General features: G+C 54.6%; 5 protein-coding genes across 5 annotated transcripts; 3 read left to right on the top strand and 2 right to left on the bottom strand.

The window, feature by feature from the left end:
• Window positions 1-295: 295 nt before the first annotated feature.
• Window positions 296-1,561, top strand: PHACADRAFT_259507 (uncharacterized protein). The gene is made up of 6 exons (XM_007397904.1): window positions 296-461; window positions 536-641; window positions 699-833; window positions 883-1,004; window positions 1,055-1,209; window positions 1,265-1,561. The coding sequence occupies exons 1-6, from the start codon at window positions 336-338 to the stop codon at window positions 1,428-1,430; spliced, it is 810 nt and encodes a 269-aa protein (XP_007397966.1). The 5' UTR covers window positions 296-335; the 3' UTR covers window positions 1,431-1,561.
• A 383-nt stretch (window positions 1,562-1,944) lies between these two features.
• Window positions 1,945-3,157, top strand: PHACADRAFT_147657 (uncharacterized protein; the record flags this gene model as incomplete). Its single annotated transcript, XM_007397903.1, has 3 exons — window positions 1,945-2,250; window positions 2,301-2,385; window positions 2,437-3,157. Coding segments are annotated over 3 exons (1,110 nt in total), but the record flags the coding sequence as incomplete, so codon positions are not given.
• An 829-nt stretch (window positions 3,158-3,986) lies between these two features.
• On the top strand, window positions 3,987-4,998 carry PHACADRAFT_259505 (uncharacterized protein). The gene is made up of 7 exons (XM_007397902.1): window positions 3,987-4,056; window positions 4,119-4,125; window positions 4,186-4,197; window positions 4,250-4,282; window positions 4,336-4,608; window positions 4,670-4,750; window positions 4,806-4,998. Exons 1-7 carry the CDS (start codon window positions 4,042-4,044, stop codon window positions 4,832-4,834), a joined length of 450 nt encoding a protein of 149 aa, XP_007397964.1. The 5' UTR covers window positions 3,987-4,041; the 3' UTR covers window positions 4,835-4,998.
• Window positions 4,999-5,181: 183 nt separating this feature from the next.
• PHACADRAFT_259503 (uncharacterized protein) lies at window positions 5,182-6,074 on the bottom strand. The gene is made up of 4 exons (XM_007397901.1): window positions 5,664-6,074; window positions 5,533-5,612; window positions 5,375-5,478; window positions 5,182-5,318 (listed from the first exon to the last, which is right to left on the bottom strand). The coding sequence occupies exons 1-4, from the start codon at window positions 5,839-5,841 to the stop codon at window positions 5,258-5,260; spliced, it is 423 nt and encodes a 140-aa protein (XP_007397963.1). The 5' UTR covers window positions 5,842-6,074; the 3' UTR covers window positions 5,182-5,257.
• Window positions 6,075-9,898: 3,824 nt separating this feature from the next.
• Window positions 9,899-10,392, bottom strand: PHACADRAFT_259499 (uncharacterized protein). Its single transcript, XM_007397900.1, has one exon. It carries the CDS (start codon window positions 10,200-10,202, stop codon window positions 10,002-10,004), a length of 201 nt encoding a protein of 66 aa, XP_007397962.1. The 5' UTR covers window positions 10,203-10,392; the 3' UTR covers window positions 9,899-10,001.
• Window positions 10,393-11,191: the final 799 nt, after the last annotated feature.

Here is an 11,191-nt window from a genome sequence, read left to right as displayed (position 1 = left end):
CAGAATACCGCGTGAAGTATACTACCAGGATGTTATACAGACATAGAGAAGCATGCCAGAGACGGCGAGTGCAGAAACTGAGTGCACGAACGTCACGCCAGGAGAGATCTGACCCTGTCGTCCGGACGCTGCTATCTCCCGGGAAGCACGCTCCGGCAAACGGCTCGACGGACGGAAACCATCACACGTGCTAATCCCGAATCATTGAGTCGCGTAATGTGTCTGAGAATCGTCGTATTTGTCGGCTGGAATGCTCAGCTTACACGAAACTAGCGCTGTAACGCAACCCTCCTCCAACTCATTCGTGTGCATTTCTTGTCCCTCCGTTCCGTGACATGGCAGAGACACGCCGCTCCTCGCGCATTGCAGCGCAACCCAAGAAAGACGAACTTCCGAAACCTGTGCGCAACCCCACAAAGAAGAGGTCGACTGGTGAGGAGGACGGCCCCGCCGCCAAGAAGGTTGGTGTCGCACTGTCAACGAACGGAACACTGTGCTGTTTGTGTTTGTGTTAATATGTTGAGCCATCTCACAGGCCAAGAACGAGGAGCAGCCCACTGAAACTCAGGAGGGCGAGCAGCCTGCGGATGCAAGTGTTGGGGACGCCAGGGTAGAGGGAGCACAGTCACAAGCGGACAACGGCGAGTGTTTTCCTGATCTCTACATTTTTTAGATATCAAATTAAGTCCAATATATAGCTGTGAAGCCGATTGACATTGGCGACACTCTGCCCTCTCTGACTCTCAAGAACGAACAGGGTGAAGACGTCGATGTATCCACGCTCACCGTCGAGAAGGGAGTTATTATGTTCTTGATTCCTAAAGCTGACACTCGTACGTACTTTCTTCTCATCTGTGAACCCAAGACCTATAATATGAGCAGCCGGATGCACTACTCAGGCGTGCGGCTTCCGCGACGCGTATCCCAACTTCACCGAGGTCGGCTATGACGTGTACTGCCTGAGCGCAGATAGCCCGGCTGCCCAGAGCAAGTGGCAGTCCAAGGTGCGTATTTTTGGGTGGCTTCCGTAGCATGTATTGATCTCGGCGAGCAGAAGGAGCTTCCGTACCCTTTGCTATCCGACCCTAAACGTGTCCTCATTACGGCGCTCGGTGCGGGTGAAGGCGGAAAGACCAAGCGCAGCCACTTCATTTTTGAGAAGGGCGGCAAGCTCATTAAGAAGGAGCTGCCAGTGAAGCCCGCTGATAGGTAAGTTCACTGTTGACCAAAAGATGAAATGACTCCCAGCTCATGATTCGCGTAGCCCTCTGCATGCCCTCGAGTTCGTTAAGAGTCTCAACAAGGCCTCGGCCTCAGACAAAGTCATGGGAGAACAGCAGCAAGAGGGGAAGACAGAGGCCGAAAAGGCTTCTGAGCACGAGCAGACGGAGCAGGGCGCATCTTCTGATCAACCCATGGCGACAGATTGAAGAACATCATGATGCATTGGTTGTGCTGAGGATATTATCTTGGGTTCGGAATCGTAGTATCTTGAGTATGCTTTGTAGCACGTTTATCCGTCGCGATGGAGAACACATGCTTGTGATTTGTCTTTATCGTCAACGCCCAGCATTCGACCTTAGTGCAGATGGACAGCTGCCAACTGAGCAGCTGGGGCGGTGCAAGATGCGCGCCAAATATCCCAGTTCGACAAGTGTACGCTCAGTCTTCTCTGCACTACTTTCACAGTTGTAGTCAGACCACGCAACGTGTGGCATTGCACTGTATTGGGCGAGATATCAGCAGAAGCTACTGGTAAGCGTAGCTTTAAGGCAAAATAGGAAAGCGGCGGCCTTAGATCCTAACAAGTGCAAACATTATGACGACCCTAACCCGGGCGTTGTGGACGATTCAGACGCCGCCGGCGGTGCCCGCAGTGCCCGCAGGCTGCGCAACACATCTTCCTCCAAACCCCCACGCTGCAACGCGGCCTTGCGTCTTAGCATGCCTTCAGTATCGACGTTGTCAGAGGAAGAGAAGACCAAAGTCAAAAACGCGATCCCCAAATCTTCAAACAAGATCCACACCGCGGCCCTCAGCCGCATCTACTACGCACACCCGAATCCGAATGAATGGTCGTACTCTGGACTGCAAGGCGGACTTGCGTTTGTCAAGGACAACACCAGAAATGCATTTTACTTTAGACTGGTTGATCTCACTGGGACAAGGGGTGTAATCTGGGAGCATGAGCTATACGAGGGCTTTGAGTATTTCCAGGACAGGCCCTTCTTTTTCTCTTTCGCTGGAGATGTGCGTGATTTCAAATATATTGTAACCTGACGTCTTAAATCCCTTCGTAGGATTGTATGATCGGTTTTGTCTTCGCCGATGAGAGCGAAGCCAAAACCTTACACAAAAAGGTTGTTTCTAGGAAGGCCGATACCGGTGTGTTATCTTACATTTTGTTTCGTCCTCCGTCACTAAACGTACGGTTAGGCAAAGCGAAAGCTTCTATTTCCAAGAAGAGTTCTGTCAAGGGCGGCAAGATTGACAAGTCCATGATCTCTGGGCCCGCCCAGGGCTCTTTCAGACACGTTGCTCACATGGGCTATGATGCTGAGAAAGGATTCACAAGCACAGGAGTCGACCCGTCCTGGTCGACCTTGCTATCTTCACTTGAATCACAGGGAGTTAACAAGGAGATTCTCCAGAATAACATGGACTTCATCAAGGAATATGTTCGTGATGCGCAGGCGCAGGCAGCTGGTGGCGGGGAGAAGAAGAAACCGCCCCCGCCGCCGGCACCCAGGCGAGGACATGGTCAGAAAGAAAGTACCTCATCTATCGCGATGCCACCACCGCCACCACCTTCTCGTGCTCCACCTTTCCGTGCTCTGCCGCCGCCTTCGGCTGCTCCGCCGCTGCCGTCGACTGCACCACCACCGCCTTCGGCTGTACCACCACCACCGCCGACTGCACCACCACCACCGCCGGTTGCACCGCCATCACCGCCTCCTGCCCCGCTTTCTCGTGCTCCTCCTGCACCCGCCCCGCCTTCTGCTCCGCCGTCGCGTCCCTCCGTAGCGCCTCCCACGCGTCCCTCTGCTGCTCCGCCAGTATCGCCAGCGCCTCCAGCACCCCCTTCACGCCCTGCGGCCACACCTCCAGCACCTCCCCCGCCGGGTCGTCCTGCTCCCAGCGGAAGTGTGCCTCCCCCACCACCTCCCCCGCCGCCACCGCCAGTTGGGGGCAGTGCCCCTCCGCCGCCGCCGCCTCCGCCACCTCCCCCGCCCGGAGGTGCTCCTCCTCCTCCTCCTCCTCCTCCGCCACCTCCCCGCCCGGAGGTGCTCCTCCTCCTCCTCCTCCGCCACCTCCCCGCCCGGAGTTGCTCCGCCGCCGCCTCCACCTCCTGTTCCAAGCGGGGGCGGGGGCGGGGCGGGGGCGGAGGCGTAACTGCCGATCTGCCTGCACCTCAAGCCGGACGAGACGCGTTGTTAGCGTCTATCCAGGGTGCAGGAATTCATGCACTCAAGAAGCGCAGTGACACCGATTCTCCCGCTCCTTCCGGGCCTTCTCCTCCTCCCGCCGAAGAACCCGCCGGCAGCAGCGGTGGAGGCGGGGCCGGAGGTGATCTTACTGCTGCGCTCGCAGCTGCTCTGCTCGAGAGGAATAAGAAACTGGGAGATAGCGACGAAGAGGAAGAGGAAGATGACTGGGATTAGGGTCTCTGTCCATCTGCCATCACGCATCACACGCTATCTCTAGAAACGATACCCTACTTTCTATTTTGTATCACCGCCACCGCTTAGTATTCCACTATTCCGAGAGAGTTAGCTCACTGATTCCATCTTCTGGTGGGATATGTGTGCTGCGCGCGGTGCGCCCACGGCCCCTAGCTGTCCACTCGGTGCATCGCGAAGCGGTGTATCAAGCAACCCTAACCCAGAGGGAGCTGTAATAGCTCGGCGATCGCCGAGATGGTGCATTCTGGGGCGCTTGGAGCTAGTATCCTGCGATACCAAGGGACTGACGACCCAGGTTATAAGCACCCTCCATCTTCCTTCAGACACCACCTTTCTTCTCTCTTTCACATCTACACAAATGGCCGACCAATTGGTGGGCAAGCTTGTTATCACGTGCTGAATATCCCTGCTGACCACGCTCCTCGTCCTGTGCAGTCCGAGGGTATGACTCTACCAGACTGTACACAACGCGTACGATACTGACCTCTTACCTCTCCAACAGAGCAGATTTCTGGTATGTGATTTCCTTCTAGCGTGGGACCCGAAACTGACGATTCTCCTCACAGAGTTCAAGGAGGCTTTCTCCCTCTTCGACAAAGGTCTGTCACAGAAGAATGTGTCATTCGACACAGCACATTGATCCACGCCGCAGACGGCGATGGCACAATCACCACTAAGGAGCTCGGCACTGTCATGCGCTCGCTCGGCCAGAACCCGACCGAGGCTGAGCTGCAGGACATGATCAATGAAGTCGACGCGGACGGCAACGGCACGATCGATTTCCCCGAATTCCTGACGATGATGGCGCGCAAGATGCGCGACACAGATTCGGAGGAGGAGATCAAGGAAGCCTTCAAGGTTTTCGACAAGGACGGAAACGGCTACATCTCCGCTGCCGAGCTCCGGCACGTCATGACCAACCTCGGTGGGTCCCCTCACTTGCACTGAACTGGTTGGCGGGCTAAGACGCTGACGCGTCACTCCAGGCGAGAAGCTGTCCGACACAGAGGTTGATGAGATGATCCGTGAAGCAGACGTAGACGGCGATGGTCAGATCAACTACGAGGGTATGTCCCGCGCTGCGCCACCATAGAGCGCTCCACCTGACATTTATCCCCTTAGAATTCGTGAAGATGATGCTCTCAAAGTAAACATCGACGCTTGCGCCCTCCTCTCTAGTCTATCTCTCCCTAGCCTCGTGTGCTTTGCATTATCAAGTTATTTGGATGGTCCGCAAACTCCGTGTAGTATGGTATATGAAAGAAGTGAAGCCAAACGAACTTGCTATTTAATGTTCATCTATAATTTTTCTGGAGCCTGTGCGTGCTGAAGCTGCCGTGTGCATTAATTTGTGAGTAATATGGGGCATCTCTTTGCCCAATTGGTGAGATCGCCTATATGGGAGGTCGAGGACGGTCTAACTCGCCCCGAGTTCAAAGCGATTTGTTAACCTGTCAAGCTTCACGCAGAAACACCCCGCTTAATGTAGTGACGAGATGCAGATCCAATATCCTTTGAATTGCGTTCTTGAACTACTATATAAAGATGCATAATAATCGACGAAAAGGATGCGTTTAGTCGCCATTGCAGGCGACGAAGCCGTCGTAGCTGGAAGCACCAGTGTGGGTGACGACGCTGTGATAGTACAGTCAATCTCCAAACATCTTAGTGAATATGGCAGGTATACTGACGCGCAGTAGGTGCCATCGGAGGTGAAGACGACACGGTCGGTACCGGGGGATACGTAGTTGCTCGAGCTCGAGGTGTAGATCTCGCCGTTGGGCATAATAGGGAACTAGGCATCAAGTCAATTGACGGAACCTCCGCTCCATGCATAAGGACTGCTCACCTCGTACCAGGGGCCGTTACCGCTGCACCAGAGAGAGATGTTCTCAGAGGATTCATCGTAGTACTGGTGGGGGTAGTCGTCTGTAAATCTTTGTCAACATGCACAGGATTTTCAAGCATCGACGGCTTTACCAGGGAGGTTGCCTTCGTCCATGTCCTCGACACCCGCGTTGATAGCAGCCTCAATGGCAGAGACGCTATACTTGTTGCTGCCGCAGGTGACGGTGCCAGAGGGAAGAGCGCGAGGAAGGCTCGCGGCCATGGCAGCCGAGGCAGAGAGGAGGATAGCAGAGAGAGTCTTGAAGAGCATGGCTGGCTTGTTCTCACTACGACTGAACGAAGAAGTCCCTGTCGACTCCTGGCCCTCGTCTTGAGCTTTTATATCTCGACAACTCGCTATCATTGCCTCAAATGCCTAGCTGCTTGTGCCGTAGTACACAGGACTCGGCCGGCAATACTCTGCACGCTGAACGCGGCAGAACCTTGAGGAATCAACCGTTGGAATGTGCGATGCCGTCTGCTAAGCCACGTTTATAGCAGGCACTGCAGCAGGAAGCACCAGGGTTTGAACAATGAGACCATGCGCATGCGTCAGAAAGAATACGAAGCGCTCACCTAAATGGAAGATATCCATGCGGGTTGGGTGGGGAAGCACGAGGGCTCGAACACCGTCCGCGACTTTGAAGATGTTCGATGTTCCTTGCCATGCCGAAGGGGCGCAAGATGCCGCAGCCTGCAGCTTGAACGGCATCCTCGAACGCAGAGCATCACGAAGTGGACGCGCCCATAATCCGACACGTTCACCCCATCCGTGCCTGTAACTGGCTGCGTAAAGCCTTCGAGGCGCACTGTCGGTGCCGGCATGACCAGTAAACGTTGCTGCCTCTTCAGGAAATTCCATGCTGCCTGGTACCCGCCGGCCAGCTGCAAGTGACCTACCAACCACATGGTCCATGGACTTCGAGGCTGCATCACAACATTCCGACAAATGATAACACGGTCTACTCCACGCGGATGGAAGGACAGAAGTCCCTCAATGGTGGAGAAGCTTTTGCATGTACATGTTTCTCCTGAGCTTGGCACTTGTATTGTCGTTAGATTGCTCTAACAACGCCGCACGCGGCCTATTCGAGGCGCTTGGACTCACCAGCACCGTGCATATGATCGCTCAAAAAATGTCACAAACACTGCTAGGCTGCGAAGAGAGTACGGGATGTAATGGGTCGGGGCCAACTTGTGGGTCTAGCCGAAAGCGCTCGACGTCACGATGCGGGATCGTTTTGAACTTGTCCTCGACTCTCACCTTGAACCGGGGGGCATCCTGTCCTATTTGCCCGCACAGCCGCAAAGCGCAACACACAGTGTATGTGCTGTTGCCCCGTTTCTCTCCATCGCCAGATAGCGTCCACCGAGCGTTCATCAGCCGGAATTCAACCATTGTCCCTGACTGCCCGTTGGTGGCTAAAGCCTACTCGGATCTAAAACCTCAGCAAGTTCTGCTGGCTGCAAGTGTCGCTGATAGCGGCTTGTACGCACCTGTAATTTTGCGACACGTGGCGCTACATTGATAATGTCCTCCAGGACAGCACCGACTGCAGATCTGAGTCGTGTACCTGCAGTACTACCATGGTCGTGTAAGTCTGACATTTACTATAATGGTCAGAATTGTGCTCAGACGATCCTTGTGACATTAGGTCCGGAACGCCACAATGGCATCGAGGAACTTGCCGGTATCCCAGTCGAACTCTATGCCATGATATTCGACGAAATCAAGGCCTCGGTCCCTCAAGAGCTGACGACCGCCGAGTATAAAGCGACATTAACTACGCTTTGCCTGGTCTGCCGAATGTTTTGCGGGGAATGCCAGCCGCGGCTCTTCGAAAGCGTGGCGATCACAAGCAGTTCTCGCGACATGTGGCAGTCCAAGGTCTGGCACGACTTTCTGAGCTCCGGAGAACCTCGGTCGATCTCGCTGGCTGGTTGTGTGCGCAAATACACGTTGTTGATGGGGGCGACATTCATGAAGTCGATCTTCATTCAGAAAATGTTCGGGCTCGCTGCGTTCTTCACAAACTTGGAACGCCTCACTCTACGAGACTGTCAAGTCGATGGCGAAATGTTCCATGCACTTATTGGATTAGTCTCTCTCCGAACGGTCTTGTTCGAAAACTGTTCTGCCGGCAGCGGGGACATTCGCGTGCAGGCCCGTCCAGAGAAGGGCGTGTGGACTTCCTTAACTATCAAGTCCTGCTCTATCAACTCATGGCCGTCTACCCTCCGTCAGCTCATCAATAGGAACCACGTAGAGTGCATAGACGTCGACTCTTTGCGTTTGGTCTTCACCCTCCTGGGGGATCGGGTGTTTCCGCGTCTCAAGTATGTCAGACTTCCCGCCTCTCGCTCAAAGACATATGATGTCCCCTTTATCCTATCGCTGGTCCCCAACCTTGAGAGTCTCGTCCTTCAACACGTTGGCTGGCTTGACTCGAAACCATTGTCCCCTCATCTCATACCTCGTCTACGGGAGCTCACTGCACATCCCTGCACCGCCGCACGGTTGATACCTGGGAGACCAGTCTCCTCGCTGAACTTGCTGCATCGTGCTGGGGAAGAAATCGCCGTAGAGGCGCTCAAGAGCTCAACGATAGGAATACGCGAGCTCGCCATGTCGAGCGGCACGCTGGTGGACGAACTAGTGTCTGATGACTTCCCCGAGTTGCACATGCTCACCGTGCGAACGCCACCGACATTTGGTCCGAATGCTACACCGATTCCTGTACGTCAGATTCGAGAACCGTGCTGTACGTTTCAGCTAACTGAAGTGCTCTTAGTCTGAGGTATCAGCGAGGGAAAATCCTATGATGTCGGCAAAGACCCTCTGCATTATGCCCGACGAGCGTCATGGCTTCATCATCGACCAGACATACGACATGTTCCGCTTGCAACAGCAGCACCGCGAGCTCACCGAGAACGTTATTCCGAAATTACCGAATCTGCACTGCTTCAGAGCATATCCCGCAATTGAGTGGCGCCGTCGCGACGCTTCCACTCCGACCTGGCGACCGCACGTCGTCGATAAGCCGCTCGTACGCAAACGGCTGATGCATGGTGTTGCCGCACGCGATATCGAGGACTACGACGGCTGCTTCAGGTCTTTGCTAAGCGAGCAGGAGCTAACTGAGCTTCCGCAGCCCGCTTGGTCAACATGGCTAAAAACATAGGACCACATCAGAGCCTTCTGACAGTAGCATGGGTATTTCATTCCCGAAGCAGTGAACATTCTGGATGTTAAGTGTATCGTCCCCTACGTCGTCTAGTCGGAGTGTTACGTATGATAGATAGTGCTTCTAGTAGCAGCCTTGTGGAATGCGCAGACAGTGCTATTCGTAGCTGACGTCGGTACCCGAAAGACATCCGATTCATGTCATGCGAACGTTAGTTCTGTGTTTCCGCTACGCCACGTAGAGAAGAGGCCTACGCAGCGGCGAAAGTCGGAGCGATCACGCGCTAGTACTCGCCTATTTGCCGCCAAGACCAGAGCGAAGGACCTTATCAAAAGTCACTCCGCGCCTGCACTTGGCACAGGCTTGAGCTTGAAGCACTACCATGAGTCGTTCACATAATAGACATGCAGAAGCGGATTTCGATTGCAGAGAAAAGTCCATCGCGTCTTGACTGATACAAAGTGTGCAAGAGGATAAATAGTTTGAACCGAAAGCAATGATCACAGACAGTATACATCATCATGCAACCCGAACAGCCCGTATGGCCTGATAGGCCAGACAGTCTTGTGAAAGAAAATCACACACGACGGCGGCTCATGCGGTTTTGCCGAAAGCGTGCGCTCCGTCGGTGTACGGGTACGCGCCAGCAGGGTTGAGGAGGCCCTGGTTGACTTCCTGCGCCTGCTGCGGGTAGTACGTGGGCTCGTACGTTGACGCGCCGGCGGCCTTGGCGGGCTGGTACTGGCGTGACCAGGTGTCCCTCTCGTCGTCGAGCTGGTCGACGTATTTGCCGATGGTAGACGCGATCCCTGGCAAGGAACATGAGCAAAAGCTCGTGTGGGGACACTCGGACCGGGTACTTACAGACGTCGACAAGCAGGCCGATGACGACACCGACGGTGGAAAGAAGCTTCTGCCACCAGTTGAAGTGGAAGTCGACGCATTCCTGACCGTTAACTTCGCAGCCGTTGAAGAGGTTCTTCCCAGAGTATACTAGGTAGAGCATGTAGCCCGACGCAGCCGCGCTCACAACGAAGATGATCCATGTCGTAGTCGAATAGATCCTTACGAGTGCGCGGCTTCGGACGATAGAGCCGATCCAGCTATTGCGCAACGTCAGCGGCACGTTCCGGACACGACCTAGAAATTCCGGACGCACCCTCCGAATGCAATGAGGGCAAGTAGGGTGACGACACCCCCCACAATACCGAGTGAAATCTTGCCACCCTTGTTGATCTGGCTCCAGTCAACGCCGCTCACAGTCTGGCCTGTGATCGCGACTGAAGAGCAGTTCAGCAGGGCGCATACTTGTCAGGAACGCGCGAGACTCACGATGCAGGGAATACCAGAGGATTGCAGCCCATAATCCTTCCACGAGAAATTGGAAGAGGGAGAAGACGAAGACGCCAAAGCGGACGGGAATACAGCAGCAGAAATGCCTGGACATGGCTGGCGTCTAGTCTTGACTCTTGAGCTCGAGGAAAGGGAAGAAAAAACAGAAAGAGAAATAAGAGGGAAGGAGGAGGGTAAAAACGAGGATGAAGGATGTGGGCATGGCGCGACTTGGTAGATATATAGGACTCGGACGGGAGTTAGAATGAGGATGATGGCGATGAGACATGATCATGCCAGCACCGCAAGCTGCACCGCCTCCTTCGATGACATCGATCCTAGCTGCCATATGCGGTAAGCACACGGTAACGCCGAATTGGCTAGCAACTGCGCGTCTAGCCCGACGCTCCGAGATCGCCGCTCACCAAGATATCGCTCACAGCCACCAGCCTCGCTTCCGCACCGCTCCTTTCTTGAGGGCGCTGCGCGCACTGTATGTGTGTAAATTTCTGCGGCCAGAAGTGCTAGGCAGCCGTGCGGGGCGGTGAGCAAGAATTCAGGAAGGCCGAAGCGCGGTGAGCCGCGAAGCGGCAGCCTCTGCGAGCGGCTTAGGTCACAGGCGGGTACTTAGATCTCTGAATAACTGGCCTCCTACGAGCGTTGATCTCGGTGGAGATGTCGTCGATAGACGTGCGCATATATTCCGATATGTGGCTCATCCCTTACGTATTAGGGATGCACGACAAGATCTTCGACACCTGTAGCGTTCGCCTCTTGGTCCACCCCACACAATCCATAGCTGTCCATCGATGTTGTTGTTGCCAAGCATGAGCGCGTTTCAGACACAAGTAGTTCGATGACTTGGGTCATATTCGGCATGTTCGCGACTCAGGGTAGAGGATGTGATACCCGATGACCAAGCCACTGCAGACACGGGCAGCAGCGCTCAAGAGGCTTTGACTTCTGGAGCCACCAGTCTGCAGGGTGGTCCTGTGGTAGGTATATCCTCTGGTAAAGCGCGTTCGAGTAGGAACTAATCAAGGCACAAATGCACCAATCAGCACCCAGGTGTCGGAGACCTTAAAAGACAGTGAATGCGGTTAT

This window comes from Phanerochaete carnosa (genome assembly GCF_000300595.1).
Source record: "Phanerochaete carnosa HHB-10118-sp unplaced genomic scaffold PHACAscaffold_7, whole genome shotgun sequence".
NCBI classification, from domain to species: domain Eukaryota; kingdom Fungi; phylum Basidiomycota; class Agaricomycetes; order Polyporales; family Phanerochaetaceae; genus Phanerochaete; species Phanerochaete carnosa.
This window is presented reverse-complemented; position numbering and strand designations above follow the sequence as displayed.

Coding starts and splice junctions, on each gene's coding strand:
- PHACADRAFT_259507 (XM_007397904.1), top strand. CDS start 336: ATGGCAGAGACACGCCGCTCCTCGCGCATTGCAGCGCAACCCAAGAAA. Junction 1,005..1,054: donor AGAGCAAGTGGCAGTCCAAG/GTGCGTATTTTT, acceptor CTCGGCGAGCAG/AAGGAGCTTCCGTACCCTTT. Junction 1,210..1,264: donor CCAGTGAAGCCCGCTGATAG/GTAAGTTCACTG, acceptor TGATTCGCGTAG/CCCTCTGCATGCCCTCGAGT.
- PHACADRAFT_259505 (XM_007397902.1), top strand. Junction 4,283..4,335: donor TTTCTCCCTCTTCGACAAAG/GTCTGTCACAGA, acceptor TCCACGCCGCAG/ACGGCGATGGCACAATCACC. Junction 4,609..4,669: donor GCACGTCATGACCAACCTCG/GTGGGTCCCCTC, acceptor GCGTCACTCCAG/GCGAGAAGCTGTCCGACACA.
- PHACADRAFT_259499 (XM_007397900.1), bottom strand. CDS start 10,202: ATGTCCAGGCATTTCTGCTGCTGTATTCCCGTCCGCTTTGGCGTCTTC.
- PHACADRAFT_259503 (XM_007397901.1), bottom strand. CDS start 5,841: ATGCTCTTCAAGACTCTCTCTGCTATCCTCCTCTCTGCCTCGGCTGCC. Junction 5,613..5,663: donor GGACGAAGGCAACCTCCCTG/GTAAAGCCGTCG, acceptor AAAGATTTACAG/ACGACTACCCCCACCAGTAC. Junction 5,319..5,374: donor TCCGATGGCACCTACTGCGC/GTCAGTATACCT, acceptor GTACTATCACAG/CGTCGTCACCCACACTGGTG.